Raw genomic sequence first — 15,512 nt, forward strand, 5'->3', positions numbered from 1 at the left:
GTTCACGTCCAGTGAGGTTTGTGGGCGTCCTGGAGCTAAACATGTCGTTTGTAGGCCGAACCGTTCCGACGCTCATTTTTTGCTCAATTAAATTTTATTTAAAAAAAACTCATAATGACAATAAAACAACATCACAAAATATACAGGTATTTATATACAAAAACAAATCTGTGTCCCAGAAAGATGCTACAACAATGTTTACTGACGGGCTATTGGTCCTCTTCCCGGGCCGTCAGTCACCCAGTGGGACAACGTCCAGATTGACCTGTAAACAGTGATCTGATGACTTCATATCGGTGGATTCAGTGGGAACTCCATGTCATCCTCTATGTCCAGCTCTTGGTCTGTATCATCTGAAATGTCGGACTCTATTTGTCCTTGTGATAGAGGCGACGTGGAACACTGCAACCGACTGTGAGTGTGCGTCATCTCTGTAGCCCTACATCTCTGGTCCCGGCCCGGACTGAGGCTCACACCTGACTCCGGTCCCTCCTCGCAGTTTCTCCCGGTGCTATCGTCCTCCAGATCTGTCTTACTGCCGGTGGGGTTCTCCTGGGGGGAAATAACAACAACGGTGACCAATCAGCCACAACGTACATTTCACATTGGGTATGCTATTGGCATTGTGCATGAATTGTACGCACAGGCTACTCAAGCAGGAAATCTATAATAAATGTTTTGTTTTTTTTTAGCTTGAAATGAGATATAAATAGCCTTTTCTCTATTCATAATTGACAACTTTAATCGAAAAGTACATTAAACCCCTAACCCTAACCCATTAAACCCCGTCCTAATTTATTCATACCTGCTTCAGTCGCCTCCACTTGGCTCTTCGATTTTGGAACCACGTCTTCACCTGGAAAACAATGTCAACGAGAAATGTTTTAAAATGTTAATCTACTAGATTATGTGTCAGATCATTTACCTAAGATTATAGGCCTATGCGGAAATCAGTCGAACGAAATGTCTTAAAAAAAAGAAGAATGTAATTGATGATACGGGTGAAACGGATAAAACCCAACTGACATGAATAGATCCTGGATGTGGACTCTAATAAAACATACTGCTGACCTGTCGTTCACTCAGTTGCAACATTTTAGCCAGTCGTTTTCGTTCGGGTGGTGAAAGGTATTTCTGCGTCTCAAACTTCTTTTCCAGCTCTATTGTCTGGTCGTTGGAGAATCGGACTTGTCCACCTTTTCTCTTGTGCAGTGGACGCTGAATGAACGGGCTCCATAGAAGTTGTTTCCCTTTGAAGACAAAAAAAAATACAAATAATGATTTAATATTGAAAAACATGTTTAGACAAATGGGGCAGAATTATATGCTTAATGTTAGACCTTTAAAGTAGCCCCCCCAAAAAGTGAAAATAAATCAAAATGGTTTTCGTTAAACTTGATTCGTTTCTCCTCCAGCAGAGGCCTAAAATGATTCTATGCAAATATTTACAGTGTTTATAATCTTTCTTGTCCGTGTTTTGCAGGCATCCGTTTAACCTCAGTTTTTAAGGAAGGCCGTGAGTTGAAACTTGAAGCAGAGTGGAGAGAGTAGAACTATGGCAAAATATCCGTCCTGTGTTTCCTGTTGCTTTGCCTCACCAGTTTCTCTCATTACTAACGACCTTTCCATCAACATACTGCAATTGATGCTTTTTAAAATCGACATATGCTTTAATCAGCTTATCTCATGAAACTATAACCTTAAGAATACAATAATAATCACCATTACAATAGTTAAATTCTTTTAAAAAACGATATATATATGTATATACACACACATATATATACATACACATACATATATATCTTCCAAAAGGCAAAAAATTAATAATCGCTTTTTAAAAAATTATATGATTCGTTATACCCCAAAAATAGTTTGGTTTTGTGGCACAATGATCAAACCCATATTTTTCGTATAGGCATAAATTGAATTATTTAATAAATGAAATCAATTGGATGAAATAGTGAAATTCAAATAACTTCAACAGTCACCCTAAAGATTTTAAATTGCGTCAGTTCATAGGCCTATTTCATGTTTTAAAGTTTGATTATTTTAGCCACCATAAAGTCACAATCCACCGCAGAGGAAATGAACAATATCAGACAAACGGATCCCGGCTATCAGAAGTCGAGTGTTTCCTGAATGTGTCTGTATTGAGGATGTCGATAAAATAATCAGCATCATGCACGAGTCCCGGGGAAGAGGCTGCTCGAGGCCGCCTGGAAAACATTCAGCAGCTTCTGAAAGCAGATTTACTCCTATCGAGAGCTCAAGACTTCCTGTATGAACGGAAAGGGTCAGGCTTGCTGAACAGAGAGGCAGTTCACCTCAGGGCGACACTTTAATGCTGAAATAACAAGTGATTTAGAGCATGTTTTAGTCGCAGGATGCATCGGATGTTTCAAACAATAACGGATTTTGCACCCCAAAAAAACTCACGGTGGTTGATTTAACTTTAACAATTAGCAAATTAAACATATCACTTAATGTATTGAGGTAAATTATGCCTGAGATAAATGAACTATGTTCAAGCATGATATAATGCTTACACATTGTTTACCTCTAAAACATACTACCACTTTAGGAAGGAAACCTACAACGCGCAGGGAATGAGAATCTAGTTTCAAAAACAAGTACACGCACAAACTTTTAATCTCCTTTCGCCTACACATTGTACATAGGTTATTACAGACTTATAGTAGATGTCAACATTAAAGTATCTTTAACGAATTTCAGCAGAAAAATCATCAAAACAAGTAAGAGATTGATATGAGTTGAACTCACCAAGCGGGTCGTGCCTGAGCAGAGTATAGTCCCCCATAGACCGGTGGAATGGATACAGTGAATTAGCGAAAGCCCCGGAGGCATACGTGGCGGTGAGCGCAGCGTGGTGAGAGAACGCAGGGTGGATCGGTGTCGGTTCATAGATGGGGGTCCGGTACGGAGAGACCAAACTGGTGAAGGATGAATTCGGTGACGGTAGATTTGGCGTGGAGACCACCGCTGAAGACTGGGTCAGGGTCTCATTTCTCCCCAGGATGTCTTCGATGTAGAAAGGAGTTGGGTGGACGGGCTGGATAGGGGTCGGCGCGTAAAGAGGAACACCCATGGCTGAAAGCGCACTGTGTTGGTACTGCATGATCACACTGTGTTGGTACTGAATAATATCTCTATTCAACTATATTATCTTCTGCTGTCAAAGGAAGAAGTGTAGGAAACCTATAGGCGCCCCTCTCTCTCTCTCTCCATGAGTTGGCTGGTGAGTGTGACCTCAGTTAAAGCTTACTTCATATCTTAGCATTAGAGGGAGGAGATAACGGAGCAGGCCACTTCCTGCAGGTACACACACACACTGCGATTGGTCCCCTCGGCAAATACACTTTATAATTCAATAATATCCAATCATTAGGCTATCCTTTATCTTACCTTGAAGCGCCTATGTTCATTAATAAAATAGGCCTTTACGTGTTATCTGTTAAAGGAAGGAAAGATGGCAGGAACTCTCCTGACGCGTGGCACATGTTAAAAAGACATTTCTTTAGAAGTGATTCAATAGGCACGTGGTTTTACAGATTCAATAGAATAAGGCCATTCATGTGGTTTTCCAGATTCAATAGAATAGGCTTTTCACGTGGTTTTCCAGATTCAATAGAATAGGCTATTCACTTTCCAGATTCAATAGAATAGGCTTTTCACGTGGTTTTCCAGATTCAATAGAATAGGCTATTCACTTTCCAGATTCAATAGAATAGGCTTTTCACGTGGTTTTCCATATTCAATAGAATAGGCTATTCATGTGGTTTTCCAGATTCAATAGAATAAGGCCATTCATGTGGTTTTCCAGATTCAATAGAATAGGCTATTCACTTTCCAGATTCAATAGAATAGGCTTTTCACGTGGTTTTCCAGATTCAATAGAATAGGCTATTCACTTTCCAGATTCAATAGAATAGGCTATTCATGTGGTTTTCCAGATTCAATAGAATAGGCTTTTCACGTGGTTTTCAGATTCAATAGAATAGGCTATTCACTTTCCAGATTCAATAGAATAGGCTATTCATGTGGTTTTCAGATTCAATAGAATAGGCTATTCATGTGGTTTTCCAGATTCAATAGAATAAGGCCATTCATGTGGTTTTCCAGATTCAATAGAATAAGGCCATTCATGTGGTTTTCCATATTCAATAGAATAGGCTATTCATGTGGTTTTCCATATTCAATAGAATAGGCTATTCATGTGGTTTTCCATATTCAATAGAATAGGCTATTCATGTGGTTTTCCAGATTCAATAGAATAAGGCCATTCATGTGGTTTTCCAGATTCAATAGAATAGGCTATTCACGTGGTTTTCCCATGTGCATAAAACGTAGAAAAAACCCTCTAATCTGTAAAAAGTAAATGATAATGGCCTGAATCATTCGGATATTTGGAGCACATTATCACAGACTATTACTACAGATTGTAACGGCGACAACAGACTGTAAAATACAACTGTTTCTGTGACAGGTGATTAACTCATGATTTGGATGGTTGAAATGTCACGTGAACAAACAGCCTCAAATCAGAACAGGCTGATTCCTGTATCAGTGAGCCAATAGAGAGACACTATAGTAGCCCGTCAGTATAACAGTGCTCTGTGTTGTGGGTCTATTATGAATGTTAGTGGTTTTAAATAGCTAACCGAGTAGGGGCTCTATCGGATTATTCCCGCATCGTTTCCTCTTCTCTGTTAAACAGTAATGAATACATTCCCTTATAACTTCTCTAATGTTTCAGTTTGATCAATAATACGTCTGTCTGTGCTCTCTCCAGTTTAAAACAGAGTCCATGACTACGAGCAGGCCCTAGCCTACATGTTGAACATTTGTGTAATATTTCGCAGCCTATTTGAGTCTATTCTATATTCACTGAATTTTGTAACTCTGCTCTTTTCAGCTCTTTTAACAGTTGTTTTTCTTTGTCTTGATGCAAAATTGTGCCGCAAAGCTGAAATCCCATTGACAATAGTTCCACTGATTAGCCGATTGGATTTTTCTACAAGCGAGTCACTCTAATAAAGAAAACTTTCTAACGTCGTAATTTAGATAAAAGAGACCCGAAGAATAAACACTGATATGAGAGAAGCTGAGACATATATCCTCACATGAAAGTCAAATCACTAGATAGCTAATATTTGGACTTTGACAATGATTGCAGTGAATTGATCGGAGTGGCGTCCCGACTTCTGTTCCGACAACAGCTGATAGTTACAGAGAGCAGGGTGGGTGGTCATCGCTGTCTAATGGCGTCGAGCGGCACCGACGTTGTTGGCGACACATGGCCGATTTTAGAGACATTACATTACATTACATTTAAGTCATTTAGCAGACGCTCTTATAATAATAATAATAATAATATATGCCATTTAGCAGACGCTTTTATCCAAAGCGACTTACAGTCATGTGTGCATACATTCTACGTATGGGTGGTCCCGGGGATCGAACCCACTACCCTGGCGTTACAAGCGCCATGCCAGAGCGACGTTTTGAATTTAATTAATGGAGTCAATTCATAAAAACGGGGTTTAATAAAATAAATGATCATCAAACACCCAACTGTATCTATTCTAAATATGTGGTATATTATTAAAGCTAATGCCATGAATATCCATAGGCCGTCTAGGCTACTTTATCCAGTCTACTGTGAGAGAAAGTAAGAGGGTGTAGCCACAGGCTTTAGGACCATAATCTGTTGTGTCACAGATGGATATTCGTTTTCAACAAATTATACAAACTGGGTCTTCAGCGCTGTTATCACCTGATTAGGTCCATAGTGTTGAAATGAAGGACCCATTATGATGATTAGGCTACCTACATGTAATTACAGTTTATCTGCCCCCAGATTACCAAGTAACATCATAGATTATTCGACAACAATTAAAATGCTTATGGTTTGCGACCTGATTTATGCTGCCTAGTGGTTAGAGCGTTGGACTAGTAACCGAAGGTTGCTAGATTGAATCCCGAGCTGACAAGGTAAAAATCTGTCGTTTTGCCCCTGAACAAGGCAGTTAACCCACTATTCCCGGTAGGCCGTCATTGTGAATAATATTTTTTCTTAACTGACTTGCCTCGTTAAATAAAGGTAAAATAAAGGTTAGATTAAAAACAACATAGGGTGGCCTATCATGGTTTCACTTTTCCCCATTGAGTGCCGCCTGCCTGTGTGATTTATGGACCACCTAAACAGAAGGAGCATCATGGCTGCCATCTACAGGAACATAGAGATACAGAGCAGACTAGTTTTTTATTTCTGAAGGGTAAAAACTGTGTGTAAAATCTCTTAATGAATGACAACAACAACCATGTCATGTTCCCATTCCTACTAGTAGTACTGTTGACCAATCACCGACGAAAGGGCGTGGACTTCGGATCCTGAATTTTCACAGAATGTCACGTGAACAAACAGCCTCAAATCAGAACAAACCAAAACCAGATCAAAAAGGGGCTGATATGGTGGCCGTGATAAGGGCTTTTAGAAAAGGCCCCCCATCTTGGTGGTGTTGACAAATGGATGTAGTTTTTAAAAGCTAATTTCCTGCAATTCTACACACATTTTTGCCATGCAAATGAGAGAAAAAGTTGAAGTTTTAAAACTCTCTCATTCAAGGAGTCAATTGGGCGCTAGAACAAAAATCCAACCGGAGCACCAATTATGTGAACAAGAAGCTCAACATATTAAACATTTTCAAGGATATGAGATAATAATAATAATAATACATTTAATTTGTTTGGCGCTTTATATTACAGTTATCTAAAACTTAACTTGTCCTCTGCAATATCGTAAAGCGTTGAAATCATGACATTAAGTACTTTCGAGGAATATAGGGACGTTTCTGGAGTCATACCCAGACCTTTAGAAGGGATGGCTTGACGATTAGCCTAGCAACCGCTGATAACGGGAACGTGATTGGTCGACAGTCTGCTGGGCGGAGCGTTATATATGTTCCTCTATTCATTTCCTGCTGGGATTCTTATCTCCTCCTTTTCTAATATGGCTCAGCCAACCAAAATCTCTCCAAGGGGAGCAGCTGAAAGCGGATGTTTCCGGTTTTCAGGATACAGTATTTTCCATAGAATTAGGAATTAGAATACTAGAATCAGTGGCGATATTAGCATGTAAATCTTGGTATGGCAAACTCAAAACAGATTTTATGCATGCCAGCAAAGCCACAACACAACACTAAACAATACATTAATTGCACTATATAATGGTGACAAACTGTTAGGGTCTACATAAAGCTGTCCCAACAGCAGAGCTTTCTTTTCAGCACCATGGAGTGAATCCTTACCACTGCTACACCTGGTTATCAGCGGAGCCCTGTCTGGCAGAGAAACAGTTAATTCACCATGGAGTGAATCCTTACCACTGCTACACCTGGTTATCAGCGGAGCCCTGTCTGGCAGAGAAACAGTTAATTCACCATGGAGTGAATCCTTACCACTGCTACACCTGGTTATCAGCGGAGCCCTGTCTGGCAGAGAAACAGTTAATTCACCATGGAGTGAATCCTTACCACTGCTACACCTGGTTAGCCTTGTCTGGCAGAGAGTTAATTCACCATGGAGTGAATCCTTACCACTTACACCTGGTTTCAGCCAGTTAATTCATTTACCTCAGCAGAGCCCTTCTAAAAAAACAGTTCATTCAGTCACCAGTCCAAAGTGTGGACACGCCTTCTCATTCAAGTTTTAATTTTATTTTATTTTTTACTATTTTCTATACTGTAGAATAATAGTGAAGACATCAAAACTATAAAATAACACATATGGAATCATGTAGTAACCAAACAAGTGTTACACAAATCAAAATATACTTTATATTTGAGATTCTTCAAAGTAGCCACCCTTTGCCTTGATGACAGCTTTGCACACTCTTGACATTCTCTTAACCAGCTTCATGATGTAGTCACCTGGAATGCATTTCAATTAACAGGTGTGCCTTGGTAAAAGTTAATTTGTGGGATTTCTTTCCTTCTTAATGAGTTTGAGCCAATTAGTTGTGTTGTGACAAGGTAGGGGTGATATACAGAATATAGCCCTATTTGGTAAAAGACCAAGTCCATATTATGGCAAGAACAACTCAAATAAGCAAAGAGAAACGACAGTCCATCATGATTTTAAAACATGAAGGTCAGTCAATCGGGAAGATTTCAAGAACTTTTAAAGTTTCTTCAAGTGCAGTCGCAAAAACCATCAAGCGCTTTGATGAAACTGGCTCTCATGAGGACCGCCACAGGAATGGAAGACCCAGAGTTATCTCTGCTGCAGAGGATAAGTTCATTAGAGTTACCAGCCTCAGATTGCAGCCCAAATAAATGCTTCACAGAGTTCAAGTAACAGACGCATCTCAACATCAACTGTTCAGAGGAGACTGCGTGAATCTGGCCTTTATCGTTGAATTGCTGCAAAGAAATCACTACTAAAAGGACACCAATACGAAGAAGAGACTTGCTTGGGCCAAGAAACACGAGCAACGGACATTAGACCGGTGGAAATCTGTCCTTTGGTCTGATGAGTTCAAATGTGTGATTTTTGCATCCAAATGCAAAAAAAATGTCTTTGTGAGACAAAGATTCCCTGATGTCCTTCCAGACTCCCTCTGCCTACCCAAGGACGCCAGAGGACAAAAATCAGTGTGCAGTGTGATGTGCAGTGTGATGGCGATTGTATCGTCTGTGGATCTATTGGGGCAGTATGCAAATTGAAGTGGGTCTAGTGTGACAGGTAAAGTAGAGGTGATATGATCCTTAACGAGCCTCTCAAAGCAGTTAATGATGACAGAAGTGAGTGCTACTGTAACAGTATAATTTTAAACCGTCCCCCTCGCCCATACCCGGGCGCGAACCAGGGACCTTCTGCACACAACGACAACAGTCACCCTCGAAGCATCGTTACCCATCGCTCCACAAAAGCCACGGCCCTTGCAGAGCAAGGGGAACTACTACTTCAAGGTCTCAGAGCAAGTGACGTAACCGATTGAAACGCTATTTAGCGCACACCGCTAACTAAGCTAGCCGTTTCACATCCGTTAACTACTTTTACTGGCAATATTTTAAGTTGTCTATATTTCCATTTCACCATTTCTAATGGATCACATGCCTTACTTTTATGTTCCTGCTCAAGTAAAAGCAGGACTGGTGGCAACTCTGAAAAACTGATCTGGGGACTCCTCTCAGGCATCAATGCGTTTCAATCGGTGACGTCACTTGCTCTGAGACCTTGAAGTAGCAGTTCCCCTTGCTCTGCAAGAGCCGCGGCTTTTGTGGAGCGATGTACCCATCGATGCTTCGAGGGTGACTATTGTTGATGTGTGCAGAGGGTCACCGGTTCGCGCCCGGGTATGGGCGAGGGGACGGTCTAAAAGTTAGTACTGCTACATCAATATATGCCATTTAGCGGACGCTTTTATCCAAAGCGACTTACAGTCATGTGTGCATACATTCTACGTACAAACAACCCACTACCCTGGCGTTACAAGTGCCATGCTCTACCAACTGAGCTACAGAAGGACCACAAACAACACACAAAGGCTTAAAACAACTTAGCCTAAAAATCCTCATAGCATAAATTCAAGTTTAGACAATTAAATTGGTAGCTGCAGTGCTCACCTATCCCTCTGTGCCTATCAGTTATTAGAGATAGCAGTTTAAGACTCAACATTGCATGATTTCTAGCCTGGAAAGCATGTCAATAGCGCCCACTAGCGGCTATACAGGATACATGATCGCTTACACATTTGCATTTTCCCAACACAAGTTTAGACAAACCAAAAGGCCCAAAAAATGTAATGACAAATACAGTAATATCAAACACCGTCACTTGTTTCAACGGCATGAAGACAGTCAAATGTAGTATAACATTTTTACATCGCTTTTGATTCGGTGTGCTGCTTTAAATGATTTCCCCCCTCTCACGTGCACAAGAAATGTTACAAATATATGTTTCCGCCCCCCTAACACAGACGTGTAGTTGGCTCATTTTTTTTAGTTCCGCCCTGGTCTGAAGGGACAGCTGGGTTAAATAACACAATGTATCTCTCTTTGAGAAACGTCCTGCGATTTAACTGCAACGTCCAGGCGTTGCAGAGGAGCCTTTCAACACAAAGCACAGTCCTGCAGTCATCACCTCCAGAATGGTACGTTTTGGGGGTCTTATCGGGGTTTGACAGTCAGGCCCTGCAAATGACCTTAATAGTTAGCCGAGCTAACTGGTTAGTTAGTTAGTTAGTGGTACGAGCTCAAATGAAATAGTTCGCCATCTTGCTATCGAGCTTTACATGAATGTAGTAATTCTGTTTTTTTAGGACAACCGCAGTGTGTCAAACAAGAGAAACACAAGTATTCACAGCAATATTCTGGTTGCAAGCTTGTCATTTGGCTAATGTTATCTTGTCAGGCTGGCAGAAGGTCAAAGTCAGTTTACAGCCGTCTGCTGTCTGATAACTTTCACTGCTTTATTTACCAAGTAAACACGGAGTTCAAATTGTATTTTGTCCCTTGGAATAATTATTTACGAGCCATTAACCAACAATACAGATTGAAAACGTAAGAACAATGTCTTAAATTAAAAATAAAAAAAACAAGAAGGAAATAGTTAACTTTACTCCATAAAATATCAATAATGAGGCTATACAAGGAGTGACTGAGCGAGTCAGTGTGTAGAGGGGTACGAGGTAGTTGGTGAAAGTAGCTCCTAGGAACCTAACATGAAGGCTCATGGTTTTGGTGAACAGTCTCATCACAAGTCGGTCTGTACAAGGCAGCCGCTACTCTTCCTGTGGTCCAGCACAAACGAAGGCAGTAATATACATAATAATACCATTTAAAAAAAACATTAAAATACATTTTACAGCAGATTTCACAATACATTGTGTGCCCTCCGGCCACTACTCTACTACAACACTGTGTGTGTGTGTGTGTGTGTGTGTGTGTGTGTGTGTGTGTGTGTGTGTGTGTGTGTGTGTGTGTGTGTGTGTGTGTGTGTGTGTGTGTGTGTGTGTGTCTAAAGTCCTCACTGTTCAATAAGGTGTATTTTTATCTGTTTCTTAAATCAGATTTGACTGCTTTTGTCAGTTACTTGATGTGGAATAGAGTTCCATGTAGTCATGGCTCTATGTAGTACTGTGGAATAGAGTTCCATGTAGTCATGGCTCTATGTTGTACTGTGGAATAGAGTTCCATGTAGTCATGGCTCTATGTTGTACTGTGGAATAGAGTTCCATGTAGTCATGGCTCTATGTAGTACTGTGGAATAGAGCTCCATGTAGTCATGGCTCTATGTAGTACTGTGGAATAGAGCTCCATGTAGTCATGGCTCTATGTAGTACTGTGGAATAGAGTTCCATGTAGTCATGGCTCTATGTAGTACTGTGGAATAGAGTTCCATGTAGTCATGGCTCTATGTAGTACTGTGGAATAGAGTTCCATGTAGTCATGGCTCTATGTGGTACTGTGGAATAGAGTTCCATGTAGTCATGGCTCTATGTGGTACTGTGGAATAGAGTTCCATGTAGTCATGGCTCTATGTAGTACTGTGGAATAGAGTTCCATGTAGTCATGGCTCTATGTAGTACTGTGGAATAGAGTTCCATGTAGTCATGGCTCTATGTGGTACTGTGGAATAGAGTTCCATGTAGTCATGGTTCTATGTAGTGCTGTGGAATAGAGTTCCATGTAGTCATGGCTCTATGTAGTGCTGTGGAATAGAGTTCCATGTAGTCATGGCTCTATGTAGTGCTGTGGAATAGAGTTCCATGTAGTCATGGCTCTATGTGGTACTGTGGAATAGAGTTCCATGTAGTCATGTCTCTATGTGGTACTGTGGAATAGAGTTCCATGTAGTCATGGCTCTATGTGGTACTGTGGAATAGAGTTCCATGTAGTCATGGCTCTATGTAGTACTGTGGAATAGAGTTCCATGTAGTCATGGCTCTATGTAGTACTGTGGAATAGAGTTCCATGTAGTCATGGCTCTATGTGGTACTGTGGAATAGAGTTCCATGTAGTCATGGCTCTATGTAGTACTGTGGAGTAGAGTTCCATGTAGTCATGGCTCTATGTAATACTGTGGAGTAGAGTTCCATGTAGTCATGGCTCTATGTAATACTGTGGAGTAGAGTTCCATGTAGTCATGGCTCTATGTAGTACTGTGGAATAGAGTTCCATGTAGTCATGGCTCTATGTAATACTGTGGAATAGAGTTCCATGTAGTCATGGCTCTATGTAGTACTGTGGAATAGAGTTCCATGTAGTCATGGCTCTATAGTACTGTGGAATAGAGTTCCATGTAGTCATGGCTCTATATAGTACTGTGGAATAGAGTTCCTGTAGACATGGCTCTATGTAGTACTGTGGAATAGAGTTCCATGTAGTCATGGCTCTATGTAGTACTGTGGAATAGAGTTCCATGTTGTCATGGTTCTATGTAGTACTGTGGAGTAGAGTTCCATGTAGTCATGGCTCTACTGGTACTGTGGAATAGAGTTCCATGTAGTCATGGCTCTATGTAGTACTGTGGAGTAGAGTTCCATGTAGTCATGGCTCTATGTAATACTGTGGAGTAGAGTTCCATGTAGTCATGGCTCTATGTAATACTGTGGAATAGAGTTCCATGTAGTCATGGCTCTATGTAGTACTGTGGAATAGAGTTCCATGTAGTCATGGCTCTATGTAATACTGTGGAATAGAGTTCCATGTAGTCATGGCTCTATGTAGTACTGTGGAGTAGAGTTCCATGTAGTCATGGCTCTATGTAGTACTGTGGAGTAGAGTTCCATGTAGTCACGGCTCTATGTAGTACTGTGGAATAGAGTTCCATGTAGTCACGGCTCTATGTAGTACTGTGGAATAGAGTTCCATGTAGTCACGGCTCTATGCTACTGTGGAATAGAGTTCCATGTAGTCACGGCTCTATGTAGTACTGTGGAATAGAGTTCCATGTGGTCATGGCTCTATGTAGTACTGTGGAATAGAGTTCCATGTAGTCATGGCTCTATGTAGTACTGTGGAATAGAGTTCCATGTAGTCATGGCTCTATGTAGTACTGTGGAATAGAGTTCCATGTAGTCATGGCTCTATGTAGTACTGTGGAATAGAGTTCCATGTAGTCATGGCTCTATGTAGTACTGTGGAATAGAGTTCCATGTAGTCATGGCTCTATGTAGTACTGTGGAATAGAGTTCCATGTAGTCATGGCTCTATGTAGTACTGTGGAATAGAGTTCCATGTAGTCATGGCTCTATGTAGTACTGTGGAATAGAGTTCTCAGCCAGGCTGCTGGGGGATGCCTCAGTCATGTAGCCTAACCATGTAGCTAGCCGTAGTCAAATAACCATGTAGCTAGCCGCAGTCAAATAACCATGTAGCTAGCCGCAGTCAAATAACCATGTAGCTAGCCGCAGTCAAATAACCATGTAGCTAACCGCAGTCAAATAACCATGTAGCTAACCGCAGTCAAATAACCATGTAGCTAGCCGCAGTCAAATAACCATGTAGCTAGCCGCAGTCAAATAACCATGTAGCTAGCCGCAGTCAAATAACCATGTAGCTAGCCGCAGTCAAATAACCATGTAGCTAGCCGCAGTCAAATAACCATGTAGCTAACCGCAGTCAAATAACCATGTAGCTAGCCGCAGTCAAATAACCATGTAGCTAGCCGCAGTCAAATAACCATGCTAGCTGCAGTCAAATAACCTAGCCAGTCAAATAACCATGTAGCTAACCAGTCAAATAACCAGCTAGCCGCAGTCAAATAACCATGTAGCTAACGCAGTCAAATAACCATGTAGCTAACCGCAGTCAAATAACCATGTAGCTAACCGCAGTCAAATAACCATGTAGCTAACCGCAGTCAAATAACCATGTAGCTAACCGCAGTCAAATAACCATGTAGCTAACCGCAGTCAAATAACCATGTAGCTAACCGCAGTCAAATAACCATGTAGCTAACCGCAGTCAAATAACCATGTAGCTAACCGCAGTCAAATAACCATGTAGCTAACCGCAGTCAAATAACCATGTAGCTAACCGCAGTCAAATAACCATGTAGCTAACCGCAGTCAAATAACCATGTAGCTAACCGCAGTCAAATAACCATGTAGCTAACCGCAGTCAAATAACCATGTAGCTAACCGCAGTCAAATAACCATGTAGCTAACCGCAGTCAAATAACCATGTAGCTAACCGCAGTCAAATAACCATGTAGCTAACCGCAGTCAAATAACCATGTAGCTAACCGCAGTCAAATAACCATGTAGCTAACCGCAGTCAAATAACCATGTAGCTAACCGCAGTCAAATAACCATCCATGTAGCTAACCGCAGTCAAATAACCATGTAGCTAACCGCAGTCAAATAACCATGTAGCTAACCGCAGTCAAATAACCATGTAGCTAACCGCAGTCAAATAACCATGTAGCTAACCGCAGTAACCATGTAGCTACGCAGTCAAATAACCATGTAGCTAACCGCAGTCAAATAACCATGTAGCTAACCGCAGTCAATTAACCCCTACTGACTTTTCATCCATGCTATTTGACTGTCTCCATGTTGTTGTTCAGTCTTCAGAGTACAGAATTGAGGCAGACACCTTCGGAGAGCTCAAGGTGCCCGTTGACAAGTATTATGGGGCTCAGACAGTCCGATCCACCATGAACTTCAAGATCGGAGGACCGTCGGAGAGAATGCCAGTAAGTTCAGACTAGATGCTACTTCCATCTATCAAGTTGTAGCTTGAGCCCTGAGACGCGGCTGTGGATCCCTGTGGCTGTAGGTCACCCGTCCCGCCATGTCTCGGGGGGGGGGGGGGGTCATTGTAGCTAGCTCTCGCTACAAATTGGACACACATCCTTGCAACAATTTCCTGTCCTATTTTCCCCAGATTCAGATCAGACTAAAGGTTACTTCCTGTAATCAGAGTATCGTTGTGTATCAGTGACATCATCGTAGCGCCACACGTCCTCACCACTGTCTTTGGTGTCCAACAGATCCAGGTGATCAAAGCCTTTGGGATCCTGAAGAGGGCTGCTGCAGAGGTCAACAAGGACTACGGACTGGACCCGAGGCTGGCTGATGCCATCGTGCAGGCTGCTGATGAGGTGCCTGATACAGGGGAACAGCCACACCCACTACAGGAGAGGGTCGCATGACTGTCAACGTACCTGTGACAGATTAGACTGGGTACCTGTCTACTAACACAGATTAGACTGGGTACCTGTCTACTAACACAGATTAGACTGGGTACCTGTCTACTAACACCGATTAGACAGATTAGACTGGGTACCTGTCTATGCCATCGTGCAGGCTGCTGATGAGGTGCCTGATACAGGGGAAACAGCCACACCCACTACAGGAGAGGGTCGCATGACTGTTAACGTTGTGACAGATTAGACTGGGTACCTGTCTACTAACACAGATTAGACTGGGTACCTGTCTACTAACACAGATTAGACTGGGTACCTGTCTACTAACACAG

At 41.6% G+C, this 15,512-nt stretch overlaps 2 protein-coding genes across 2 annotated transcripts in view; one reads left to right on the top strand and one right to left on the bottom strand.

Moving 5' to 3' along the window:
* Nucleotides 1-134: 134 nt before the first annotated feature.
* Nucleotides 135-3,282, bottom strand: LOC124022354 (hematopoietically-expressed homeobox protein hhex-like). The gene is made up of 4 exons (XM_046337280.1): nt 2,785-3,282; nt 1,072-1,250; nt 806-856; nt 135-552 (listed from the first exon to the last, which is right to left on the bottom strand). The coding sequence occupies exons 1-4, from the start codon at nt 3,137-3,139 to the stop codon at nt 289-291; spliced, it is 849 nt and encodes a 282-aa protein (XP_046193236.1). The 5' UTR covers nt 3,140-3,282; the 3' UTR covers nt 135-288.
* Nucleotides 3,283-10,051: 6,769 nt separating this feature from the next.
* LOC124022353 (fumarate hydratase, mitochondrial) overlaps nt 10,052-15,512 on the top strand; it is a 29,686-nt gene continuing 24,225 nt past the window's right edge. The window contains exons 1-3 of the mRNA XM_046337279.1: nt 10,052-10,177; nt 14,599-14,727; nt 15,025-15,135. Coding sequence (XP_046193235.1) covers nt 10,175-10,177; nt 14,599-14,727; nt 15,025-15,135 — 243 coding nt within the window. The 5' untranslated portion in view covers nt 10,052-10,174. The remainder of the gene's footprint in view (nt 10,178-14,598; nt 14,728-15,024; nt 15,136-15,512) is intronic.

Source organism: Oncorhynchus gorbuscha, unplaced genomic scaffold, assembly GCF_021184085.1.
Source record: "Oncorhynchus gorbuscha isolate QuinsamMale2020 ecotype Even-year unplaced genomic scaffold, OgorEven_v1.0 Un_scaffold_1356, whole genome shotgun sequence".
NCBI classification, from domain to species: Eukaryota; Metazoa; Chordata; class Actinopteri; order Salmoniformes; family Salmonidae; genus Oncorhynchus; species Oncorhynchus gorbuscha.